The 27,643-nt window shown below is 44.4% G+C and overlaps 1 protein-coding gene across 1 annotated transcript in view; it reads left to right on the top strand.

Moving 5' to 3' along the window:
• Positions 1 to 27,643, top strand: part of ryr2a (ryanodine receptor 2a (cardiac)) — a 794,383-nt gene that overhangs the window by 484,714 nt on the left and 282,026 nt on the right. The window contains exons 27-29 of the mRNA XM_078557297.1: positions 4,367 to 4,575; positions 6,072 to 6,246; positions 26,777 to 26,985. Coding sequence (XP_078413423.1) covers positions 4,367 to 4,575; positions 6,072 to 6,246; positions 26,777 to 26,985 — 593 coding nt within the window. The remainder of the gene's footprint in view (positions 1 to 4,366; positions 4,576 to 6,071; positions 6,247 to 26,776; positions 26,986 to 27,643) is intronic.

The raw sequence follows: 27,643 nt of genomic DNA, 5'->3' as shown, positions 1-27,643 counted from the left end.
TTATTGAAGAAACTAATATGGCAGTCGATTGCCTTTTTAACGAGCACAACTAGCCTATTGCCTTCAATTTGTATAGTGTGGGCAAGCTCCCAATTTCCAGACCCGTCCGCTAACCGTGTTATCCCAGACTGGCATGATGACACCAGGAACGTGACCCAACGTCTTTGCGTCTGATAATACATTGGCACATGTACATTTTCTGAGCATATTATCCAGGCCAACATCTCAGGTAGATGACCTTTCCATTGACCTGATATGTTGGGCTATTTTTTGGGTCCCTCCAAGGGTGGGAAGGAGGCAGTCGGGGATCCACCCAATCCCCATTTAAGGCCAATTAAGGTGGTTGAGGAGCAGATTAAGAGCTTGTTTAGGGGGATTTTCATGGAGGCACATGGGCTGCACACACTGGGTTTGGAGGTAGGGGGCCATTTGATCGCGAGGGAGGATGTGGGGTGGATAACCACACCCCTGTCCTGCCTTCTGATGTCCATCTCTCCCCCGCCGGTGACCCCTCCCCTTGATCTCCATCCCATCCTCACTCACCTAAGGATCATGCATGGTAGGTTGAACTATTTTATGCCTTACGTTGCTTTTTCCAAGTAATCTTATCAAATTACTTTCCTAAATTAAATTGTCATTTTTGACTGATGTATAGGGAATTGGGACAGAGAGCGGGGACTTGGTTTAGCTATGCTTAGTGATGTATCATAGTTAACCTTCGGCACCTGAAGATTGCTTGATGGCCTTATTGAGTTGAGGAGGAATTTCTTACAATTTTTTTCCTGAAATACAACAGACCTTACTCTCTCATTTCGCCTCTCTCAGGAGTTAATGATTGAAGTTGATAAATAGCGTTAAACTGTCAAATGGATATGGTAAACATTGATGGAACTGACAGGTTTTTTTCATCAATCTGTTCTCCAGTTGGCCACTAACACACAGAAAGATCTGAAAATCCATAGGATTGCACAATACAATTCTTTGATCTACAGAATAAGTGTACATTTGGAACATTTAAAATGTTACTTTTGAACGATCATTCTAACTGAGCCTTTCAAAGGTTTGTACCGATGGTTAGAAATGTCGACAACACAATTATTAACATGTAGTGGATTCAGGGGTGGTTAAATGTGAGATCTGAATAAATCGAAGAGAAACTCTTCATTTCACAAGGTCACTTTCTCTGGCATCGTAGAACAGATTAAATTTCTACATTGCTGATAACAGGGAAGATGTACATTGTTAACATAGCAACAGTGCTTGTATGCATTCCATTAATTCAATAAAAGCTACACGATGGTCAAGATGGCACAAGGGTGATGTCTGCAAGTATTTAACAGGAGACTTGCTCTAGTTTAGTTCACGTGAGCAGTATATTCCTCGGTGTGTCTTAAAGCATTGGTAAATTTAAGCATCCTGTCAGAGAGTTTGCATAGAACCGAATATAATTCAACAAAAAATGGTTAGTTTAAGAGACAGTCAAACGTTGTGATTAATCAAATGTTTCTATGAATAGATAGGCTGGATGAGCCAAATAGCATCACTCATTTGCACTTTATTTTCCCATTTTCATGTATGCTTACATTTATATTAACGCCGAGTGAGATCCACATAAATAATCTGGCATGAGATTCCTGTAATCTAACATTTGCACTTCTTTTGTAAGGCATTTTAGTTCTTTTCTCTTGGTTTTCCTCATGTAACACCATAGAGTAGCAAAGCTGTGAGAGGAAGGGGTCGATTAACTTCAGCTCTACCTCAGCAATGCTCTGAAATTAGCTGTGGCGTGGAAGTGTTTTGACTTTAGCTCAACGCCTCCTCACAATTGTTTTCTTTTTACAAAGTTTAAATATATATATACCACGTATCAGGAGGATGAGCTCATTTTTGTTTTTCTTTGGAGAGGGAAGAAAATTTGGGCTTCTTAAATTGAGGAATGGCATTTTTTGTGCACCTGTGCCACACCAGGGGTGGAATTTTCCGGTCCCACCGGCAGTGGGAAGTGTGGTGGACGGGCAAATTTAATTTGGCAGGAGGCCAAAAATCAGTTTCCCAGCATCGGGATGAACTATCAGAATTCTGTTCTCGTAACTTTAAAGGTGGGTCGAGATTCCCGGTGAACAATGTTGGGAAGCCCTTTAGCGTGCATTAGCATCTCATGCATGCTCATTAGAAGGCTATCTTGCCAGAGTTAAGTTCCCCCTCCAAATTAAGTCACTGTCTGCAGGAAATTAGAACGTTCATTTTTATGACTGTATATAAGGGGCATGCCCCTGGCGAGCTTCACCTCTTCTATGACTTTGAGGTCAGTAGATGCACTTTCACCTCCTTGGGGACTGCTCATAGCTTCACTCACATTGGCTGCCGGTAGCACAAGCTGTTGCGAAGGTTCATAGTGGGAGGTGGGTGGAAAGGGGGCGCGGAGGCTAGACCTTGGAGGCAGGCTAAGGGGGTAAGGGAAGGAGGCTGGCCATGTGCCCTTTAAGCTCATGAGGTAAAAGCAGGGAGGACGGCTTCCTGCCCACCCCCACCATGAGATTTGCTGTGCTCCGCACGGCTGCATAAGTAATGAGCAGAACAGCTCAAGATTGCAGGCGTTCAGCCTTTTCCTCCCACCCCCAGCGGAAATCACTTGCACTTCTGTACCCGCCACCAAACTTCAGAGCGGAAAATTCCACCCCAGGCGATGTATCCCTCTGCATTGGTCGTCGGTCTCCTGGAACTAAAGTTCGATCTCCTGTGCATTGCGTAAAAGTCCAGAGAAAGAATACTTTCTATTAATGGTTTGTATCTGTGTGCTTCTGTTGTCTGGAATTTCACTCTTCAGCTGCTATTGGTAGATAAAATCCTAAGTCCAATTTTAACTGCTCAAAAAACAACCCCCGTGTAGTCCATGCAGTAAGAATGAATTGGCAGAGTCAAGTTTCAGCCATTTGTGAAAGGGAGAGAAGTTACCTATTAAAATAAAAACCTTCATTCAATATAAACTAAAGGGTACAATTCTACAATGGGTGCAGGATCAGAGAGACTTGTGGGGTGTATGTGCACAAATCATCGAAGGTTGTGGGGCAGGTTGAGAATGTGGTTAAAAATGCACATGGAATCCTGGGCCTTATAAATAGAGGAGTAGAATACAAACACAAGGAAGTTATGATGATCCTTTATAAAACACTGGCTTGGCCTGAACTGGAGCATTGTATCTAATTCTGGGTACCACACTTTAGGAAGGATGTGAAGTTCTAGGGAGAGTGCAGAAAAGATTTATAAGAATGGTTCTATAGGGACAAGGGACTTCAGTTTTGTGGGTGGATTGGAGAAGCTGGGACTGTTCCCCTTAGAGAAGTAAGGTTGAGGGGAGATTTGATAGAGGTGTTCAAATTCAGGAGGGTTCTAGACAGAGTAAATAGGGGGAAATTGTTGCCATGGCAGAAGGGTTGAGAACCAGAGGACACCAATTTAAATTGAATGATGAAAGATCTAATGGCAATAAAACCTTTCTACTCAGCGAGTGGTTAGGATCTGAAATACTCTGCCTAAGAGTGTGATGGAGGCAGATTCAACCATGATTTTCAAAAGGGCGTTGGATAGGCACCTGAAGAGAGAACATTTGTAGGGCTTCAGAGAAAGGCAGAGTGTAGAACTGGTTGAAATGCTCTTGCAAAGAGCCAGCACAGATGTGATGGGCTGATTGTCCTCCTCCAGCGCTGTAACCATTCTATGATTCTATGATTTCTTGTCTTCTGTAGCCATGAACCTTATACTGATCTCTGTTGGAATATGATGCAGATTTAGGCCTGTGGTGCGTCAGAGCCATGGCTCAGTAGTAGCCATCTTACCTTTGTGTAAGAAGATTATGGGCTCAATCCCATTCCAGGACTTGAGCACTAAAATCAAGGCTGACATTCCAATGCAGTCCTGAGGGACTGTTGCACTGTCAGAGGTGCTGTCCTTTGGATTAGATGCCAGGCTGAGGCCTTGTCTGCCCTCTTAGATAGATGTAAAAAAATCCCACGGTACAATTCAATTGACCATTTAAGGGTCTCAATTGGCATAATGCGGCAAAGCCTGCATTTTGCAGAAGATGTTTCTATAATGTATAGATTATGAACAGAGCGGGTCAGGAGGTGGCCATGTGATTAAACGCCGCATGATCAAATGTCATGTGACCAAATGCCAAGACTCCAGGAATATGCCCAACTAGAGTTGGCAGTCCTAACACTGGGTGCTTGGTTGACACCTTGTAGATGTTAAGGCAGAGGACACATTCATCCTTTCAGTTTTCCTGAGGTTGCCGTTTGTTTCCAAATTGTACTCTTTTTACTGGAGCAATAAATTGTATGTTCCTTTGTGTGTGTCTTTATTATAGCTGCAAGATCTGATCTGTTGAACAATGCGGCAGAGAGGTTCCGCATTTTCCGCGCTGAGCAAACCTACGCAGTGAGAAGTGGGAAGTGGTACTTTGAGTTTGAAGCAGTGACTGCTGAGGACATGCGTGTTGGCTGGACCAGACCAGGCTGCCGCCCAGATCAGGAGCTGGGGACGGACGATCAGTCCTTTGTTTTTGATGGCTTCAAGGTTTGTATATGCTTCAAAACAAGTCAGCTAAGTCAAGGACTGTGCCCCTGAGTTGATATAAACAGAAAGAAGTAAAAATAGTCAGATCAAAGCGCAGTAGTCACTTTGCTCTCTACATTTCAATTATCTTTTATTGCGAAAATATGATTCAGTATATGTTGTGAACCACCAACACGGCTTTGAGAAAATGATAAAGCTTGATTTTTTTTTTGTGTGTGGTGGGGTGCAATTTTCAAAATGTTGATTGTTGGGGATTGAAAAATATCACTCAATTGATCATGAAGAATTCACAAAGCAGATGCAGAACAGCCAGTGGAGCTCTCCCTACTCTGCCCTAGCAAGATGCCTTACCCATTTTTGGAAGACTATCTCCTAATGCTTGTGCTTTAATTTTTGTCATTGCCCACATGAATATTCCTTCGAACCATTTCCATTTTTAGTGCATTCATTTTCTTCGTCTTTACTTCAGTGTTCCCCCTCCTATGATACCATGCCCTGTCTGAGAGAGAACAGCCAGGCAAGTTGATCTTGGGTCTCTACCAATGGGTGTTCTTGGAGCAGATGATGTGAGGTGCGCACGACCACCCCATCTCCTCCCCCACCCCGCCCTGCCCCTCCAGACCTCTGTACTGCACTGTACTCTATGAGCATAGCTATGATTAGAAACTTCTTGTGTGGGAGTAGTGATCCCACATTTTCTAACTTCAGTGATACAGTACATGTAAAAGCACCAACCTGCTGCACAGGAGCTTGAGCTCATGCTCGGGGCCACAAATAGAGGTGGGTGTGAGCTAATAATAGCCCCGCCGGCTGGTGTTCCAATCCCCTGGCCCTATCCCTACCCTGCCTTTGGACGACCCTCATGGCAGGAGTAACTACCCGCATACAGCAGGCTGACTAGGCATTTAAGGCCGATTGAAGGTTCCGCAGGCAGTGGGAATCACATTAGGGGCCTCCTGACAGCAGACCTATGGTCCAGGGCTCCATGCCTGCTGCTTCTTTCAAGCTTCAAGGCCTCTAATTGGCCCTCTAGCTGAGAGGCCAATTAATTTCACCGCTGTGAAAATCAGGGCTGTTGACTGTTTCCCCTCCCCTGCAAGGGTAGTTTGAGGATCAGTAAATTGTCCCAAACTGTAATTCCCAACAGCAGAGGGAATATCTTGCCCGCTGTGTCACCATGCCAAGTACAATGGCTTTTCTAGAGAGAAAGAATGCATCAAAAAGCAGATGTGCTTCTTCATTTCAATTAATAAAGAAAATGCACCAATCAGCTCATCCTATAACATAAAAATTATCACCAAAAATAATGGAGTTTAAGGTGGAAGAAAACCCCCCCTTTGTCTAGGATTTCTTTAAAGAATTCCTACCATGTTTATTCACTGCATTATTGGACAATGACAGGATGTGCACAGATTGAACTCTGCTTAACATTCAACATGCGGCAATTACACCAATTTGTTAACCTTGTAATCATTTGCATGTGATATTTGCCGTAGGCTCAACGGTGGCACCAGGGGAACGAGCACTTTGGCCGTTCCTGGCAGGCAGGGGACGTTGTCGGCTGCCTGGTGGACATGAACGAGTACACCATGACATTCACTCTGAATGGGGAGGTTCTGCTGGATGACTCGGGCTCAGAACTTGCATTCAAGGATTTTGAAGTGGCAGATGGTAAGCAAGGGCTAATGTGTGATTTGGAAAAGAGTTTTACCACTGGTATATACTACTTTAAAACTCAAACACAAAATATTCAGAATTAAATGTTAATTGACTGCCTCGTCCAGTTGCATACCTTTGAGAACCATTAGTCATATTAACACTGGATAAAATAATGGAATTCATTACTATTGTCAGGTATATTCTTGAGCACCACCATAATTCAGAATAGAGAATTTAACATGGATTCAGAAGGAGAAGATCCTACCCAACCAGTTTATTTGATTTCTTTAAATAACCTACATTATAAATAAAGGCCCCAGGAGAGGATACACTTAGATTCTATGACCTCGATATTTACCAAGTATGTGTTGGAAGCATTGGGTGGAGTTATGAATAGAAAACGTAGGCCGGGATTTTCTGTGCCAGCCGGTGTCGGGCGTGTTTGGTGGCGTGAGCGGACAATATGACACAATCGGTTTCAGGGTGGTGTGAAACGAGTTCGCGATTGTCTGCTCAGCCCGTCGATGGTGTGCTGCGTTCTCTGCCATCAGATGTAATACAGTAGCGTATCATTATCAGGCCTGCCTGCCGGATCTGCGCACCCCCCCGAGCTGGATCTTCTGCCCAGGTTGGTAGGAAAACATGCTGATGTGTCTCACAACAGCACATAAGCGACGTGCACCTGGTGGGCTGCACTTTGTTCTGGACTTCAAGGTTTGTTTGCCTACCTTGCTTCGGTCAGCACTCGTAGTCATCAGCGCCAGGCTTCACAGACTGGCACCACATCACTTTTAGAGGGGCTCATGGCAGGCCTCTACCTACCAGATCAGCCATGTGTGGGCAGCTTTTCAATGGCTGCAGGGCAAGGTCTTGCTTGGCGAAGAGGAGAAGTGGCCTCAGGCAAGTGAAGAGGCTGCAGGGTGAGGGCTGTACTGGGGAAGAAGGGTAACACAGAGTGTGTGTGGGGGCACATGTTGATCTGTGCAAGTGGCCTCAAGATGGTGAGGGCTGAGGAGGCAGTCTCCAGAGGAGATGAGGCCAGATGGGCATGTGAGGGTATATGTGAGAGAATGGGTGGTGATGTCCCTTGAGCTGGCAGTGAGTGAAATGCCAGTGAATGTGTGGTGGGCTTGAGTGCGTGAGTTTAGAGTGATGAGATGGTTGCCTTACCCTGGCTGCACAGAGAGATAATTCATCCTCTATCTGCATTGGATGGCCAACTTCTTCAGTGCAGCATTGGCACTGATCACCATTGCCACTGCCTCCCAAGCCTAGTTGGTCATGCCATTGCCCATCCTGCAGCCAGAGCAGGGGTAGAGGACATCGTGGCAGGCCTCCACGCTGTCCAAAAGGCGTCACTAAATCTGGGGGCTGCAGTCTTTTTGCCTTTTGTGAAAGCAGTAGCCGTGGGCTGGAAGCACTGAGATGTGTGCGCGCAGCTGGACTTTAAATACGGTGCCCAGCGTGATGAAGCAGCGAGGTGATGGTGTGGCAGGCGAATGAGAGCCCGCCCGCCATTGAAATGGTGTGTTTCCAGGGGATGCATAAGTTACGCAGCGGGTTTGGCATGAAATGCCGCCATTGCAGCTGGTGGATAAAACGCTGTTTTACCCTCCGCCTACTGCACTTAGTGCAAACCTGGGACCATTCCGCCCTTCGTCTCCGTGCATTCAGATTTTATAATAACCTTGCAGCTTTTTTTTCTCCGGGTTTCTTGCCCAATACCCAGCCCAACTGACAGAGTAGCTGCCTGTTGGGTGGGAAAGGCAGCATCACAAGTACACAGCAGAGGAGCAGGAGGGGAGGGAGGGAGAGGTTGCAGTCGGGATGGGTGAGAGTGAGAGACGATTGTTGGGTATGGGGTGGTGGCGCGTGAGATGGCAGCTGGAGGGGAGTGCGAGGTTGAAAGGTAAGCAGATAGATTGTGGGGCGGCTTACAGGTTCCCATGTTGGGACTGAAGGAAACATCCCTGCTCCCCTTGGCCCACAAGCACTGCTGTAAAAGGCACAGATCTTATGCAGCCAGCAGCTCTCATCTCTTTTTCCCTGCCGGGTTTCCCGAGGCCCAAAAGTAGATTATCAAAGGAACCAAAATAGCTATGGGTTGTTTGGATTTTTGAGAAATGTTTTATAAGGTACTACCCAAGAGACCTCTGGTGTTTGTACATAAATGAAAGGTGGCCACATAGATGGAGCAGCAGTTGGAGGACAGAACACAAGGATATAAATAAAGCAAAATTTTCTAGGTTGATAATGTGCGTTTTGAAATTTTCTGACATGCCTTTTGAAAATTGGCCATGAGAAATCAACATTTTGGGACCTGCTAACTCACTGTAACATTGACAGGTTGTATCAATGAGTTAGTAAACTATCAATGTCAGTCTTGACTATTAAATTTTGATTTGTAACTTGGCAGTGTTGACAGGTATTTTCCGCGTTTGTATGTTAATGTCTGGCTGAGTCATGCAGATCCTTGATTGATGCTTTACCAGCCTTTCTCTGAAACTAGGAAACATGCTGAAACTAAAATTCTGATATTGACTCAGAGCAGGAGTCACAAATGCTTGTATCTGAAACAGCTGACAACCTGTCCAAGACCCACTAGGCACCCCTTTTCTTCTAGAAAGAATTAAAAAGCAATCTCCCATAGCCCAATTTAAATTTCCTGATGCTGGCTTCTGCCTGAGGTCTGTGGGATTGGGGTGGAGGGTGAGAGTGAGAAATTGCATGGCCAGAGACTGAGAATAAGTGGCGGTGAGGTCCCGGTGACATCATTGGACACTGGCATTTCAACATTTATGATGCCCCATGCATACTGTCAAAAACCAAGACGATAACATGTCGGGGATGCTGGGGACATGCTGCCAGGATCGTCGGTCTTCCAAGAGCCTTCATTTTGACACCCTGTCCACACCTTTGCTCCTGGCAGGCAAGGTTAAAATCAATCGTTGGATTACTGCACGGAGGCATCTATCAGCAGTTTTTTTCTGGGACACAATTATTTCATCATCAATCATGAAATGTATCCAGTGAAGAATAATTGAATTTGAGAACATTTTGCAGCCTGAGTGTTGTGTTGAGAGTGCCTCTCGTAGCACCTGATTTATGCTGTTTTATATTCATGATATGTCCTTCATCTGCTAACACAGCGGATGGCCTGAAAAGGATGAGAGACAGAGTAGGCAGAGAACCTGCTGTGTTTGACGAAATGAGATGTAATAACAGACTCTGAGAAATTAACTTGTACGAGCTTTGGTTTTTAAATGCACCAAGAGTTTGCAAAGTCGAACAAGATTAATAATACATTAGCCAATGCTGTAATAACACGGTACAGAACTGATTCACATATCTTATCACATTCAGTAAAGTCGCCGATTGCTGAACATTTTGATTGAGGAATTTTCTCCTCTGACCAAGCAGAGAACTGCTGTTTTCAAAAGAAACTTCCTAATGAATGTCACTTTTGATAGGTTCAGCAGGAGGGAATTAATTTTATTGACATCCAGTTAGATTATTAGCATCAGAGAGCAGAGTTTTAACAAAACTGTGCCTCCTTAATTATCCTGTTCGCCTGACTGACTTTGTTAATATTTAATCTCAATTGCGTCCTCTCAGCTGTCGATATTATTCTTCTGATATATATATGGTGGAATTAGCTTTACATAAATAGGAGTGAGGAACACACATTTTGGCCTCCTACTTCTCAGGTTCAAAGGTATGAATCTGTACTGTTCCTCAGTGTCATTAAGAATCTTATCTGTTTATTTGGATGGAAATAGCACCTTCAAAAGATAGCAGTCATTTCCACTGAGTATACATTCCAGATTGTGAAAAGGAGCAATTTTCAAATAAAGGACATTCAGGCAGTTTTGCACAGGCTATCTCTTTACAGTATGGATGAAGTGGTTGGGACTTTATGGGGTGGCGGTGGCCCTCTCCCACTGGCCAGAAACTTGGGGGCAACCCTGCTTTGAGCTGTCATGGAAGCCCTGACGTCATATTACCTTCCTTAGGCAAATAACTGCCTGCAGTCGGGGCTTCTGCCTCTTTAAGGGAAGAGGTCCTGCCCCAAGAGATGCCAGCCAATTGGAGGTCCTGGGAGTGGTGGCCACTGCTGGGACTGCAGCAGGCCAGGACCAGCCATGATGGAGGAGGCCCCAGAGTTAAGGTAATTCAGGTCAGGCCTGTTTGGGCCAGCTAGGCAGGCCCCGTCAGCAGGGTGTGTGGGTGCTGTGTGGGCAGCGGGGGCAGGCTTTGCTGCTGGAGGAGCCTGATCAGGGTGCCTGATCAGGAGGCCCCCCCACTCAAGTCCATAGCGAGGTTGCAGGGTGGACCTGGTGGTGAAGAGGCCGCCTGCCGTTGGTAATACATCAGATGTGGCGGAAGACCATAAGACCATAAGACGTAGGAGCAGAAGCAGGCCATTCGGCCCATTAAGTCTGCTCTGCCATTCAATGAGATCATGGCTGAGCTGATAACCCTCAACTCCACTTTCCTGCCTTTTCCCCATAGCCCTTGATACCCTTACTGATTAAAAATCTGTCAATTTCAACCGTGAATATACTTAACAACCCAGCCTATACAGCCCTCTGCGGTAAAGAATTTCACAGATTCACCACCCTCTGAGAGAAGAAATTCCTCCTTATCTCTGTCTTAAATGGGCGGCCTTTTACTCTGAGATTATGCCCTCTGGTTCTAGACTCTCCCCCAAGGGGAAACAGCCTCTCAGCATCCACCCTATCAAGTCCCCTAAGAATCTTATGTGTTTCAATAAGGTCACCTCTCATTTTTCTAAATCCAGTGAGTACAGGCCAACCTACTCAATCTCTCCTCATAAGAAAATCCCTCCATCCCCAGGATCAACCTAGTGAACCTTCTCTGGACTGCTTCCAATGCCAGTATATCTTTCCTTAGATAAGGGGACCAAAACTGCTCACGGTATTCTAGGTGTGGTCTAACTAGTGCCTTGTATAGTCTTAGCAAGACTTCCCTATTTTTATACTTCACTCCCTTTGATACTGCTGGTAAAACGTTGATCCCCACCATCCCGCCCGATTTTATGCCCATCCCACCTCCCAGCATTCTCTGTAGGGCTGGTAAAATCCCAGCCAATGCGTCTTTCCAAAATTATTACAAGTGTATACCCACTGATGGCTCAGTTGGTCAACTTGTTCATAGAATGGAACTAGGCCACAAACAGTAGTAAGAACCCAGATTTAATTCTTGGTCTGGGTACTGTTAGTGATCTTGGCTATGTCTCTTATTCCCTTTTCATTTCATTCCATAGCATTTTCATTTGTGTGTATCTTCCCCATGGCTATTCATACTCATTTGTTCTTTCAAAGCCTATTTGCTACCTCATTGAGCTGACTCATATTAATTCATACATTATTCACTGATTTTTACGTCCTTCTATCTTTTTATTAAGGTTGTTTGTGAACTCTCAAACTTATTAAACTGTTTCTTTGTGACAGGAGTAAATATTCCTGACTCTTGACTTTTACCTCTTCTCCCCTCTTTGTTTTTTTTCAGTCATATAAAGGGTTCCAGCGTAGGAAATGTTATGCTGTCTCTTCCCTTTTCAGGTGCTGACTGACTTGCTTTTCCAGCAGTGTCCCTTATCTTTTTAGATTTTCAACATTTTACATCTGATCAGAAATGCAATGACAGCAGGAATGCTATAAAAGTGTGTGTGTGTGTGTGTATTGTGGGGGGGGAAGGGGGGGGGAGTGGGGAGGTTTGTGAGGGGGGGTTGGTGAGAAGCGGCAAATGTCAGTTGGGTGTGCCTCTCCTCATCGCTACCTGGAGAGTGCTGCTAGGAATGTCACGTGTGTCAATGTTGGTGATGAATCATCTGTAACGACTACAGAAAATAGTTTACCAGTAAACATGGAAACACAGAAAATAGGAGCAGGAGTAGGCCATTCAGCCCTTCGAGCCTGCTCCGCCATTCATATGATCATGGCTGATCATCCAACTCAATAGCTTGCTCCCGCTTTCTCCCCATATCCTTTGATCCCTTTCGCCCCAAGAGCTATATCTAACTCTTTCTTGAAAACATACAATGTTTTGGCCTCCACTACTTTCTGTGGTAGCGAATCCCACAGGCTCACCACTCTCTGGGTGAAGAAATTTCTCCTCAACTTAGTCCTAAATGGTCTACCCAGTATCCTCAGACTGTGACCCGTGGTTCTGGACTCCCCCACCATTGGGAACATCCTTCCTGCATCTACCCTGTCTAGTCCTGTTAGAATTTTATAGGTTTCTATGAGATCCCCCCTCATTCTTCTGAACTCCAGCGAATATAATCCTAAACGACTCAATCTCTCCTCATATGTCAGCCCCACCATCCCAGGAATCAGTCTGGTAAACCTTTGCTGCACTCCCTCTATAGCAAGTACACCCTTCCTCAGATAAAGAGACCAAAACTGCACACGATATTCCAATTGTGGACTCACCAAGGCCCTGTATAATTGCAGCAAGACACCCTTGCTCCTGTACTTGAATCTTCTAGCTATGAAGGCCAACATACCATTTGCCTTCTTTACCGCGTGCTGCATCTGCATGCTTACCTTCAGTGACTGGTGTACGAGGAAACCCAGGTCTTGTTGCACATTCCCCTCTCTCAATTTATAGCCATTCAGATAATAATCTGCCTTCTTGTTTTTGTTACCTAAGTGGATAACCTCATATTTATCCACATTACACTGCATCTGCTATACATTTGCCCACTCACTCAGCTTGTCCAAATCACACTGAAGCATCTCTGCATCCTCCTCACAGCTCACCCTCCCACCCAGCTTTGTGTCATCTGCAAATTTGGAGATATTATATTTAGTTCCCTCATCTAAATCATTAATATATATTGTGAATAGCTGGGGTCCCAGCACCGATCCCTGCGGTATCCCACTAGTCACTGCCTGCCATTCGGAAAAAGACCTGTTTATTCCTACCAATTGTTTCCTGTCTGCCAACCAGTTTTCTATCCATCTCAATACACTAATCCCAATCCCATGTGCTTTAATTTTACACGCTAATCTCTTTTGTGGGACTTTGTCGAAAGCCTTCTGAAAGTCCAAATAAACTACATCCACTGGCTCCCCCTCATCAACTCCACTAGTTACATCCTCAAAAAATTCCAGTAGATTTGTCAAGCATGATTTCCCTTTCGTAAATCCATGCTGACTCTGTCTGATTCTGCCACTGTTTTCCAAGTGCTCAGCTATTAAATCTTTTATAATAGACTCTTTTTCCCCACTACCGATGTCAGGCTGACTGGTCTATAATTCCTTGTTTTCTCTCTACCTCCCTTTTTAAATAGTGGGGTTACATTAGCTCCCCTCCAATCTGTAGGAACTGTTCCAGAGCATATAGAATCTCGGAAGATGACCACCAATGCATCCACTATTTCTAGGGCCACACTTACTTAAGTACTCTGGGATGTAGATTATCAGGCCCTGGGGATATATCGGCCTTCAATCCCATCAATTCCTCCAACACCATTTCCCTACTAATACTGATTTCTTTCAGTTCCTCCCTCTCACTAAACCCTGTGTTCCCCAACATTTCTGGGATATTATTTGTGTCCTCCTTTGTGAAGACAGAACCAAATTATGTATTTAGTTGGTCAGCCATTTCTTTGTTCCCCATTATAAATTCCCCTGTTTCTGACTGTAAGGGACCTACATTTGTCTTCACCAATCTTCTTCTCTTCACATACCTATAGAAACTTTTACAGTAAGTTTTTATGTTCCTTGCAAGCTTACTCTCGTACTCTATTTTCCCCTTCTTAATTAATCCCTTGGTCCTCCTTTGCTGAATTCTAAACTGCTCCCAATCCTCAGGTCTGTTGTTTTTTCTGGCCAATTTGTATGCCTCTTCCTTGGATCTAATACCATCTCTAATTTCCTTTGTAAGCCATGGTTTGGCCACCTTTCCTATTTTACTTTTGTGCCAGACAGGAATAAACAATTGTTGCGCTCTTTGAACGTTTGCCATTGCCTATCCACCGTCATCCCTTTAAGTAACGTTTCCCAATCCATCATAGCCAACTCGCGTCTCATACCATTGTAGTTTCCTTTATTAAGATTCAGGACCCTAGTCTCAGAATCAACTACTTCACTCTCCATCTTGGTGAAGAATTCTATCATATTATGGTCACTTATCCCCAAGGGGCCTCACACAACTAGATTGCCAATTATTCCTTTCTCATTACACAATACCCAGTCTAGGATGGCCTGTTCTCTAGTTGGTTCCTCAACGTATTGGTCCAGAAAACCATCCCATATACACTCCAGGAATTCCTCCTCTACGGTATTGTTACTATTTTGATTTATGCCCAATCTATATGCAGATTAAAGTCACCCATAATTACAGATGTTCCTTTATTGTATGCATCTCTAATTTCCTGTTTAATGTCATTCCCAACATTGCCACTACAGTTTGGGGGTCTATATAAAACCCCCACCAACGTTTTTTGCTCCTTAGTGTTTCTCAGCTCTACCCATACAGATTCCACATCGTCGGAGCTAATATCTTTCCTCACTATTGCGTTAATTTCCTCTTTAACCAGCAATGCAACTCTACCGCCTTTTTCTTTTGTCTGTCCTTCCTAAATACTCAATACCCCTAGATGTTCAGTTCCCATTCCTGGTCACCCTGCAGCCATGTCTCCGTAATCCCGACTATATCATACCTGTTTACGTCTACTTGCGCGGTTAATTCATCCACTTTATTGTGAATGCTCCTCGCGCTAAGGCACAAAGCCTTAACTCACTGTACTCACTGCCTGGACTGTTACATGAGAACTCTTTCAGCTGATGTGCGCTCATTATTTTCAATCAGCGCCTCTAAGAAGAAAGAGAGGAAAACATTTTGCTGTTGTGAAACATGGCCTAATACATTGGAGCTTTGTAATTGAAGGCTGCTTCACCATGAGATGCCACATTAATAATTCACCACCTCCTGTGTGATGCAGCATAAATAAATGTACTGAATAGAATAGGGTGAGTATAGAGTGATTGTAGCAATATAGGACTGTATCCTGAAAGCTGAAGCATTTACATTAGCAACACCAAAGAAAATGTTGTCCTCTGTGTATACTTTCTAGTTGTCACAAATGCTAATTATTTGTTGTTTTTTTTCTAGTGTTGAATTCCTGTCAGATCAACAGAGCTCTCATATTGTTTGACCGGTGCAGACTCGATGGGTTGAAGGGCCTTTTTCTGTGCTGTAGACTTCTATGACTCTATATTGGCATTGTTGCAGAGACAGAGTTCATCCCAATTCTGAACCGTATTGCAGTTTGTAACCTAGTTTCATGTGACCTTGTATAAAACCAGTTTAGGTTCTTGCCCCTGGACTTAATCAGCTTATATAGTTTAAGCAGCTTACTGCATCAGAATGACAGACTTTGCTGACCCGACTGTACGATGATACTTAAATTAAGATATTTTCTTGTGTTTGTCATATCTGTTTTATACACATGGTCATCATTTATATCACTGCTGTTGCTCTTGTCTGTCCACTTTATTTTTCTTGTTAGCCAAGTGTCTCTTTTTCTAATTCGAGTAGTATTTTTCAACTTTTTAAATTGTTTATATTTCACCTCTGTTACTCACCAAAACTATTTACACAAAGGCCTAGAAATTGGGTTGTGCCAATTCATCCCTGTGGTGATGTTGGGCCTTGGGTCAGCAGCAACCCATAGGCAGTTTGTAGCCACATTGGGCGCATTTGTACCTGTTTTATGCCTCAAAAGGCAAAGCCATTGAATTTCTAGGCCAAAATGTTTCCCTCCAGTTTCAATTTTCCCCCAAATCACATTTCAGGTTACTGATTTCTGGTTGTTACAGTGGCCACAACAGTTGCTTATCTACTCTGCCATGAGTCCTTTATCATATATAAAAAAAAAATCACAAAAACCACTGGGACTCCCTTTAGCAGAGGAACCTCCCAGGAGCCCCATGAACAATACACAGAAACATGTCTGCTGGAAATGATCTGTCTGCACAAGAGTGTACCTCCCTCTACCCTCAACGAACCCCAGCATGTACAAGAAGGTCCAGCACTGCTTTTGGCTCAATCTCAAAATGTCTGTCAAAATGATGCGCCTTGGGATGTTTTACTACTTCAAAGGCTCTGTATAAATGCAAGGTGTTGTTGGACTTCACTGGGTCTGTATCCTGACAGCACCAGCATCAGAGAAAAGCCGTGGCAGCTACTGCTGTTTGTGCAGACGCAGTTGTGGTCCAAGTCAGTCCAGCCACACCTCTGACCATTCACTCAAAACTACCCAAAACAGGGCTACTTCGTCTTCCACTTTTGCTTGGTAACCAGCCCAACCTGGTTGTCCTTGAAACATAAACATATTCTAAAGACTCTGGAACAGCAACCAACCTCTCCTTCTCAACTGACTAATAAGGATATGTTTAATTATTTCTTTTGAGCCAACACCATTTAATTCATTTTCTGCACGCTTTACCTTTGATAATTAAGGAATCACTGTTTTAAAAGTATCTTCACCTTCTGTTAAAAAGATTGAGGCTCAGTCATTTAAAACATATTTAATTACCTACGTGACTCACCTTGCTCTCTGCTCCTCACTGCTGTCTTGGGCTTTGCTCGTGTGTGTTTCCTGCATGTATCTGCTCTCTTACCCCTTGGTCACCCTATACTCCGTGCTTCCTGACCCCTTTGCTTTACACTTTATCCTGGTATTCTTTTGCTCTCTCCCAGTTCCGTGTCCCCACCTCCATGTCTTCTATACATTTGCCCTGGCCCAACTGTGTTTCCTGCATATGCTCTATCCACTGGTGCTCTCTGCTTCCTGGCCCCCTTTACCTTCCTGCCCCTTCTGTGCTCTCCACAATTTCCTTCTTCCCCCACCCCATATCCCTACCCTTTCACCTTCCCCACTCCTCCAGACCATGCTTTCCACTTGTCCCTGGCCCACATTTATTCTTTGCTTTCTCTCCTGCCTGTGTTTTCTGCTTCCAGGCTCTCCTGTGGTCTTTGCTAGTTACCTGTTCCCTCCTGTTCTCACCACTCGTTCACGAACCCCTCTATGCCCCCTGATCATTTGAAATTTGGTATTCTTGCATTTGTCCTGAAAAGTGCAAGACCAAAAGCTTTGGCAACACGTCTCTCCTTTCAGCAATGTTCAAGATCTGTACTATTGAGTGATTGTTTACCTGATCACAGAATTGTTACAGCGCAGAAGGAGGCCATTCAGCCCATCCTGTCTGCACCAGCTCTCCGAATCAGCAGTTCCCTTAGTGCCATTCTCCCGCCTTCTCCCCTAACCCTACACAGTCATCCTCTTCAGATAACGGTCTAAGTCCCGTTTGAATGCTTCAGTTGAACTTGCCTCCACCACACACTCAGACTGTGCATTCCAGACCTTAACCACTTGCTGCATGAAAAACATTTTTCTCATATCGCTTTTTCTTCTTTTGCCAGTTACTTTAAATCTGTACCCTCTCATTCTTGATGCTTTCATGAGTGGGAAGTTTCTCCCTATCTACTCTGTCCAGACCCCTCATGATTTTGAATATCTCTAACAAATCTCCTCTCAGCCTTCTTTTCTCCAAGGAAAACGGTCCCAACTTCACCAATCTATCTTCATAACTGAAGTTCCTCATCTCTGGAACCATTCTCGTGAATCTTTTCTGCACTCTCTTCAATGCTCTCACATCCTTCCCAAAGTACAACACCCAGAATTGGCGCAGTACCCTAGTTGAGGACTAACTAGTGTCCTGTACAAGTTCAGCACAACCTCCTTGTTCTTGTGTTATTAACTGCTCTCTCAGCCTGTCCTGCCACCTTCAATGACTTTGCACATATACACCCAGGTCCCTCTGCTCCTGCATCCCTTTAGAATTGTACCTTTTATTTTATATTGTCTCTCCATGTTCTTTCTACCAAAATGAATCATTTCAAATTTCTCTGCATTGAACTTCACCTGCCACCTGTCCACCCATTCCACCAACTTGTCTATGTCCTCACAGTTACACTATCTTCACAATGCACAATTCTTCCAAGTTTCACATCATCTGCAAACATTGAAATTGGGCCCTGTATATCCAGGTCTAGGTCAATACTATATATCAGGAAAAGCAAGGGTATCAACACTGACCCCTGGGGAACTCCACTACAAACCTTCCTGCAGCCTGAAAAACATATATTAACCACTACTCTCTGTTTCCTGTCACTCAATCAATTTCATAACCATGTTGCTATTGTCCCTTTTATTCCATGAGCTGTAATATTGCTCAATAAGGCTGTTGTGTGGCACTGTATCAAATGCCTTTTGGAAGTCCATGTACAACACAGCATTGCCCTCGTCAACCCTCTCTGTTACCTCTTCAAAAAACTCAGCAAGTTAGTTAAACATGATTTTCCCTTAAGAAGTCCATGCTGACTTTCTTTAATTAACCTGCGTTTCTCCATGTGACTATTAATTTTGTCCCGGGTTATTGTTTCTGGAAGATTCCTCACAACATAAGTTAAACTGACTGGTCTGTAGTTGCTGAGCTTACCCCCCCCCTTTTTTGCACAAAGGTGTAACATTTGCAATTCTCCAGTTCTTTGGCACCTGAATCTAAGGCTAGTGCCTCTGCAATTTCCACTCTCACTTTCCTCAGTATCCTCAGATGCATCTCGTCGGTCCCAGTGCCTTGTCAACTTTAAGTACAGACAGCCTATCCATTACATCCTCTATTAATTTTAAACCCTTGTAGTATCTGAATTAGCTCCTCTTTCACCATGGCCTGGGTAGCACCAGAAAGTAGCACCTTCTTCCTTGGTAACAACAGATGCAAAGTATTCAATTAATACCTCAGCTATGCTTTCTGCCTTCATGTGCAGATCCCTTTTTTGGTCCCTAATCACCCCTACTCCTCCTTTTACCACCCTTTTACTATTTGTATGCCTGTAGAAGTCTTTGGGATTCTCTTTTGTGTTGGCTGCCAGTCACTTTTCATACTCCCTCTTTGCTTTTCTTATTTGCCTCTTCATCTCTCCCGTAAACCTTCCATATTCAGCCTGGTTCTCTGTTGTATTTCTACCTGACATCTGTCATAAACACACTTTTTCCTCTTTAAAGTAATTCCTATCTCTTTGGTCATCCAGGGAGCTCTGGTTTTGTTCGCCCTAGCTTTCCCTTTCGAGGGAAAAAAACCTCGACTCTATATTATTGTACTTTTAAAATGTTTAATTTTGTAAATTTAATTGTCTACTGAAGCTATGATTTTCCAGTGCCCTTTTTACTGCAGCAGCCTGCTTTATACATTATTTGTGGTACAGTGACTGGAAGTTATGCACACAGCTCCCTGCTGTTTTATGCCTGCAATGCACTGTGCTGCTGCCAGCCACACTGAGAGGAAATCCACTCCCCATCAAGGTGGCTAAAATTCTCACCGTGCGGATGGTGTTCGGTTCCTGTGGAGGTTTATTTGCTATCAGTGGTGAGCGCTGAAGGGAAGCAATTATTTTTCTGCACGAGCAACATCAAAGGAAATTAGCAAGTGTTTTTTTAAAATTAATTTACGGATATGGGCGTCGTTGACTCAGTCAGCGTATATTGCCCATTCCTAATCGCCCTCGAGAAGATGGTGGTGAGCCCCCTTCTTGAACTGCTGCAGTTCCACGTGGTGTAGGTACACCCGCAGTGCTATTAGGGAGGGAGTTCCAGGATTTTGACCCAGCTGATGCATGTATTGCAAACTGTCACTGATACTGTGTTCTGTTTGCACTTAGAGAGAGCCCAGAGAGTGAATTTTTAGCGGTGACCGACAACTTGACATTGGGGAGTGTAGAAAGCTTTGAATAATTCAAATGCAAAGTATAATTATATATCCTGCCAACCCCTTGAATGAACAGGATGTGAACATGGCTGAATTGTTGATCCACACCTACAAAATGTCAATTAAGCCAAGAAAAGCTATGATTGAGTTTCAGCACTTGGAGTTGTGAAGCATATCAGTTATGGCCGGGGTGAACAGGGCAGAATGAGAAAATTCACTGCTTCCAATCCCCAGTGGGTTCAGTCCTGTTTGTGGTAGTTTAATAACACTGTAAGGAATTATATGTTGAATACGTGAGATGAAGTAGACAGGTAAAAGGCTTGTATGCCAAATGACCTGTTTCAGTGCTGTAAAATTCTACGGTGCTTCAATGTATTCTTGCTTCTTGTTTCTGGGCCAATCTTTTTAAAAATTTGCGTGCCATTGAGAGTTAACGTTCATATTGTTGCAGTGAATCTCCTTGAATTTCAGGCAATAAAACTAGGCGCGGAACCTTCTGCTCCCGATTGCGGCGGGCTTAAGTGGAAAATATCAGGAAATGGCAAAAATCGGTTTCACGGTCGTCATAAAACCAGTTTGCGATCGTTCGCTCCAGCCGCCAATGGCGGGCCATGTTTATCTCCGCTGCACGTTGGGAACCTAATTTCAATACTTTAGCATCTCATTATAAGTCCTGCTCGCCGGAATCATCCCCCCACGCTGGATCATCCAGGCACGTCTGTACGTGTTTCACATCTGTACATAAGCGACGTGCACCTGGTGAGCTGCACTTTGCTCGGGACTCCAAGGTTTGTTTGCCTACCATGCTTTTGGCAGCACTCGTGATCATCGGCGCCAGGCTTCACAGGCAGCACCACGTCACTTTTAAGGGGGCCTCACAGGCAGGTTTCTACCTACCAGACCAACCATAAGGCGGGGGTGGCTTTTCAATAGCTGGAGGGCCAGGGCTTGCTTGGGGAAGTGGGGAGAAGAGGCCTCAGGCAAGGGAAAAGTGTGCAGGGTGAGGGTTGTACTGGGGAAGGGGGATATCCCAGGGTGTGTGTGGGGAGTACATGTTGATATTTGCACGTGACCTCAAGATGGTGAGGGCTGAGGAGGCAGTCTCCAGAGGAGGTGAGACCAGATGGAGATATGAGGATGTGTATGAGTGAGTGGTGATGCCCTTTGAGCTAGCAGTGAGTGAGATGCCAGTGAATCTGTAATGGGCTTGTGAGTGTGTGAGTTTAGAATCTTGAGATGGTTGCCTTACCCTGAAATGAGATAATTCATCCTCTTTCTGCACTGGATGGCCAACCTCTTCTGTGCAACATTGGCACTGACCACCACTGCCATTGCCTCCCAAACCAGAGTGGTGAGGTTGCTGGACCTCCTGTAGCCAGAGCGGGGGTAGAGGACACCACGGTGGGCCTCCAAAAGGCATTCCAGTGATGGGTCACTGAACTCCTCTTGGTTGTCAGGGCCATGTCTTCATTGGAGCAGTCCTGGGCTGCAAGCATTGAGAACTGTGTCCGCAGCAGCAGTTTAGAAATGTTATCTGGAGTGAAGGAGACGGTGAGGTAACGGTGTGGCAGGCGATTCAGAGGCTGCCCGCTAGCGAGATGGCGTGTTTCCTGTGCCTGTATAATTAATGAGGCGGAAAGTGGACGATACAGTGCAAAAATCTGCCATTACGGCTGGTGGGTAAAAAGTCGTTTTTCATGCCCGCAAGCTCAGTTAGTGCAATTCTGGGACGATTCCACCCTAGGATACACACTTAAAATGCAATTTGATATAAGAATTTAAAAATTTCTTCTGTTGGCCTTGCCTTCCTCCCTTTTCTGTTGCTGGTTCTCTTCCTTTTTATTATGTTTCTTTGAAACCTTGACATGCTGGTTCAAGAATCCTGTTAAGACATTGCTTGTGAGGGGATATGCGACAAGAAATCTATCTGACCCCATCTATGATCAGGTGGAACAATCTGCATTATTTGGACTTTCAGTTAACTGAAAATCAGCCTCTGAAGCCACTTTGCAAAAAAAAAAATGAAAGGTCAACCTTTTAGAAATAAGTTCTACTGTCAAAAATGATTCTGGGAGCCTGGACTATGAAGAAAATGTAAGAGAAAACAAGAAACGAAATTATAGATACAAATTAGATTGAGTCAGGAAAAGAAAATGAAATTAATCTTTAAAAAAAATTAAGAAATGGAATGAAATGAGATAACAGCAGCTTGTAACATTTTAGACGCCCACTCTTCACCAGAATTGATTATTGAAAGTCAGACATATATTTTGGTAAGCTTGGCAGAAGTGAGGTAAGGGGGAGTGGGAGAGAATCAATAAATAAGCTGATCACAGGGAGGGAGCAAATGTGTTGGGTGACCTTTACTGTTCATTGAAAACTCTCGCCTGATGTAATAGGTATCTCTGCCTCATTGCAATGATGGACTTTTCGATCAACTGTTTTTTTCATTAGTTTGCAGATCATTTAACCATGAGCATCATCACTGTGATTTGAATGTCTAATGATTCTCCCTCCCATTTACTTTTCATTTCTCCTCGAATGTAATTTGATTTTCTCTGTCTTCGGTTCTGATAAAGAATACGCACAGGATGTGAAATAACCTTTCCTTTTCCTTTATAGATGATGGCTGACTTGTGCATTTCCAACACTTTATCCCCACATGGTTCACTTCACAGTAGTTTTAATGAAATTAGCGCTAATTGGCAGTGTGTTTGAACAGAAAGACATTGACTTGGGCAATGGTTTTGTGTGGCTAGTCGACATGACTGGGTGCAGAGAGTGGGCCCGAAGAACACACAATATTGGACCTCAGGCCACATTTAAATGGGATGAAGCAAGCTGCAGCTACATGTTGGCCGTTCCCAGGCAGCTTGTCAGCTATAACGACTCTTAGGTAGCTTCTGGGAGGGATGGAGAAGCAATCAGGAAGGGGTTATGAAGCAGGAACCAGCCATGAAGTTCAGTAATGATTTCTCTAAGCTGCGCAGCAAAGCGGCAACCCAAAAGTCCCCACGCATAAGTCGGCTCCTTTAAATTAACATGTGCATGGCTGCACAAAAAAAAACTGAAACAAATCGCCCGCACATTCTGAAAAATATTAGTGGGAATATTTAGCACTGCAGTGTACCTGAGAGCTGCTGAAGGAAGCTGGAGCAGGAGCACTCCTCTCAGCTCCAGATTTATCTAAGTATTTTTTCAATGATGATCACCTTTGGCAGTCCCTTTGGCGACTGCTATTTTGGCTGCATGTAGACCACATTTGGCTGCATGTAGACCACATTTCCATGAACTCAGCCGGCCTGGTGTAATTTCAGAAAGAGGGCAAGAGGTCCCTTATTTGAATAAGTAACAGGCCTAAAGCCTGTTTCAGGCTTGGATCCTAGTCTCCTTTTTTTCCTGAATTTAGCACATGATAGGTGGTGCACAACTGGTATAAATTATGCGCGTGCATCCCACCTGCCTTCTTGGATGCTTAGGCATGCACCTTATGCCTGTAAAACCTAAATATGCCTAAATGCTATATTGTATAATTAGCTAGCTTGGGATGCAGCAGTTGTTAAGGAACTGGCTCAGAACTGGAGCTGAAGTCACAAATGTCAAAGATAGATTTTTTGAAAACTCCTAGTACTGAACATCCTGTTCTGTAGGAACGATATATTTGTAGTTTCTGGTAGTCCTCTGGCTGTGAGCTGGTCTTGGTGGTTTCATGAGGGGTGGTTGTAGGGTGGTTGTTTTTAACGTTGACCTGTTACCAGGAGCACCCTTTTATCTCACCAACCTTTGGATAGATAAAGCCACAACCTCTTACCTGCAAAAACTGAAATGCTTGACTTACTGATCTAACAAATTGAATGCTTGTGTGAAGATATGATTTGTTTGAAGTGTGTAGCTCTTGTGCATCTTGGAGCTCGAGCTGCTCGTGGTTAGGTTATTAAGATGTTTTTCAATCCATCCACTTAAGTACTTAATTTATTTTCTTCCACACTTTAATTATCTATTCAACAAATCCTCATATGCATTTGCTCAATGAGTCATAGGGACTAATAAGACAATTTGTGCAAAATGCACTGCAGGCATGAACGATATGAATTATTGGGAACTGTGAGGTCCTGCAATAGATTGGACAAGTGCATGTGAGGTGGGCTTAATATGAACATGCTCAATGCCCTGTAGTATAGATTACAAGTGCAAAAGGCTCATTATAGTGCTCCCATTTCTTTGTTAATAAATTCTGCACAACTCTGCTGAAGATGTTCTGTACCTGTTAGCAATGGATGTTGTAAAAAAGGCCGCCCAAAACCTTTCAGTGCATGACCTGTACCTTGGCCTGTAATGATCTATCTGCAAATTTGGCTAGGAACTTTTTCCAAGTACATAAATTGGCTGACCTCGAATTATGGAGTAAGATCAACTTGTAGCCCAAACAGACGTAGCCAGTGCCAGTCAGTAACAGTTCTGGAGATGCTGCACTGGATCTGCTTTTTTGTACCATCTACAAGATGCACTACAGGAACTCACCAAGCCTCCTTAACAGCACCTTCCAAACACACGACCACTGCCATCGAGAAGGACAAGGGCAATAGACAGATGGGAACACCACCACCTGGAAGTTCCCCCCCAAGCCACTCACTATTCTGACTTGGAAATATAACGCCGTTCCTTCACTGTCTCTTGGTCAAAATCCTGGAACTCCCTTCCTAACAGCACTGCGAGTGTGCCTACGCCACATGGACTGCAGCGGTTCAAGAAGGCAACTCACCACCACCTTCTCAAATAAAAACAGAAAATGCTTGAAAAGCTCAGCAGGTCTGGCAGCATCTGTGGGGAGAGAAACAGAATTAATGTTTCAAGTCCGTATGACTTCTCCAGAGCTCTGCAGCACCTGCAGTATTTTGCTTTTACCACTTTCTCAAGGGAAGCTAGAGATGGGCAATAAATGGTGGCCTAACCAGCGAGGCCCGTATCCCACGAATGAATAATTTTTAAAAAGAAACATATTGTTAAGCATCCAAAGAAATTAAGGGATGGATTTTCCTCCCCTGTCCGCCGCCGGGACACCCAGACCCGCCGAAAGTCAGTGGCTGGAATTTTCCATTCCCGTTGGTGTCGGGTGTCATGGCGGGCGAGAGTGAACAATATGCCAGGAAGGCCAAAAATTGGTTTCACAACGTTGTGAACCCACTTTGCGATTGTCCATTCCACCCATCAATGGCGGGCCGTGCTTCCCGCCACCGGATGTTGGGAATGTCATTTTAATACATCTGCATATAATCATAATCCCTGCCCACCACAATCATCCACCCCCACCCTGGATCACCAGAGCATGTCGGTGTGATTGCATGCCGACATGTTTCACAACTGGACATAAGCGACGTGCACTTGGTGAGCTGCGCTTCACTTGGGACTTCGGGGTTTGTTTGCCTACCTTGCTTCGGGCAGCACTCGCAGTCATCAGCGCCAGGTTTCGCAGGCAGCACCACATCACCTTTAGGGGCACTCACAGGCAGGTCTCTACCTACCAGACCAGCCATAAGGCGGGGGTGGTTTTTCAATGGCTGCAGGACTAGGGATTGCTTGGGGAAGGGGGAGAAAGAGGCCTCAGGCGAGGGAAGAGGCTGCAGGATGAGGGCTGTACTGGGGAAGGGGGGTATCCCAAGGTGTGTGTGGGGGGCACATGTTGATCTGTGCAAGTGACCTCAAGATGGTGAGGGCTGAGGAGGCAGTCGCCAGAGGAGATGAGGCCAGGTGGAGATGTGAGAATGTGTATGAGAGTGGTGCTGTCCCTTGAGCTGGCAGTGAGTGAGATGCCAGTGAATGTATGATGGCCTTGTGAGTGTGTGAGTTTAGAGTGATGAGATGGTTGCCTTAACCTGGCGGCATGGATGAGATCATTCACCCTCTTTCTGCACTGGATAGCCAACCTCTGAGAACTGTGTGCGCGGCTGCAGTTTAGATATAGCACCCAGAGTGAGGAAACAGTGAGGTAACGGTGTGGTGGGCGATTCAGAGGCTGCCCGCCAGCGAGACAACGTGTTTCTTGTGGCTGCATAATTAATGAGGTGGGAAGCTGACAATACGGTGTGAAAAGCCACCATTGTGGCCGGCGGGTAAAACGTCCTTTTTCCCGCCTGTTACTGCACTTAGTGCAAATCTGGGATGATTCCATCCAATGGACTTTTGGCTGGGCTGCTCAATCCCCCGCAGTGGGTCCCATCATGATGGGGCCGGAAAATCCCGCCTAAAACAATAGAGGTTGTTCACAATTTGTACAATAATGGTAATTTCAATCCAGATAGTCATTTCAGGAGTTATATTTATCTGCTCCGTATCTTCTCCCAAGTATTGTGATGCTGTAATTAGTTGGGCAATTGACAAAGGAAGCACTCAGCATGTGAACTCAGAATAGATGAATGTAGAAAACACTGTAATGAAAAGCATTTACATATTGTTGAGCTATTTTAAACACAAGGGAGAAAATTTTGACTCTGGGCAATAGTGTAAAACAGGAAATGTTGGAACAGCCACATATCATACATCAGATCTCTTTCCCATCGGTGTCAAATAAATTAATTCAGAGATGTGTATTATGTGGCTGATCTGATGTTTCAACAATACCCAAAGTCAAAATTGTCTCCAAGTTGTCCTTTTCTCACCCGAGTTATTGAATGTATGCTCCACATTAATGCTGCGAGTGCCACAATAATGTTTTGCTTTCATTTTTATCCCCCCCACAGGTTTTATTCCAGTGTGTAGCTTGGGGCTCTCTCAAGTTGGCAGGATGAACTTTGGCAATGACGTTGGCACACTGAAGTATTTTACTATTTGTGGGCTGCAAGAAGGCTACGAGCCCTTTGCTGTGAACATGAACAGAGACATCACAATGTGGTTTAGCAAACGGCTGCCTCAGTTTGTACCTGTACCAGCAAACCACGAGCATGTTGAGGTACGGCAGACAGCATCCAGGTTTAGTCTCAGATTCAAGGGGAATTTCATTGTCACTAAGGAATGGGAGAGCGAGTCGGGAAAATTGTCGGTCATGTTTGCTTATTTAAAGCCAAGCACCAGTAACCCAGTGACATGTTTCAAGCAGATTGCACCTCATATTGATTGGGTTTGAATACTAATGGTGCCCCTTTTAAATAAAGTGCCTGGTTCAGCTTTTGAGTCATGTCCCTGATGTCTTTGCATTCTGTAGTTGCATCTTGTAATAACTAGGAACAGTACCGTGACACTGTACTTCCAGTGGGAGCTACACTTGAAAGGAGAATTGAGAATACAAGTTGTAGCTCTCTCTCTGATTTACATTTCCTTCTAGTCCAGCTTTCTCGATGGGATTGCTGAATCATAAAGCTATATGTGTTATATAGTAACATCATTGAATTCACAACCTGATATCAGTGATAATGATCTGAGGTATATAAATGACTTTTTAAAAAATCAAACCCCACTTCAAAAAGCAAAAATCCAATCCAACCAATTCCCACCCCATCAGCCTACACTCAGTCATCAGCAAAGCGATGGAAGGTATCACCAACCGTGCTATCTTACTCACTACTTACTCACTAATAATCTGCTCACCAATGCTCTGGGTTCTGCCAGGA

The sequence above is a fragment of the Cetorhinus maximus genome, chromosome 14 (genome assembly GCF_964194155.1).
Source record: "Cetorhinus maximus chromosome 14, sCetMax3.hap1.1, whole genome shotgun sequence".
In the NCBI taxonomy this organism is placed as follows: domain Eukaryota; kingdom Metazoa; phylum Chordata; class Chondrichthyes; order Lamniformes; family Cetorhinidae; genus Cetorhinus; species Cetorhinus maximus.
The sequence above is the reverse complement of the archived record's forward strand: the minus strand, read 5'-3'. Positions and strand labels throughout refer to the sequence as shown.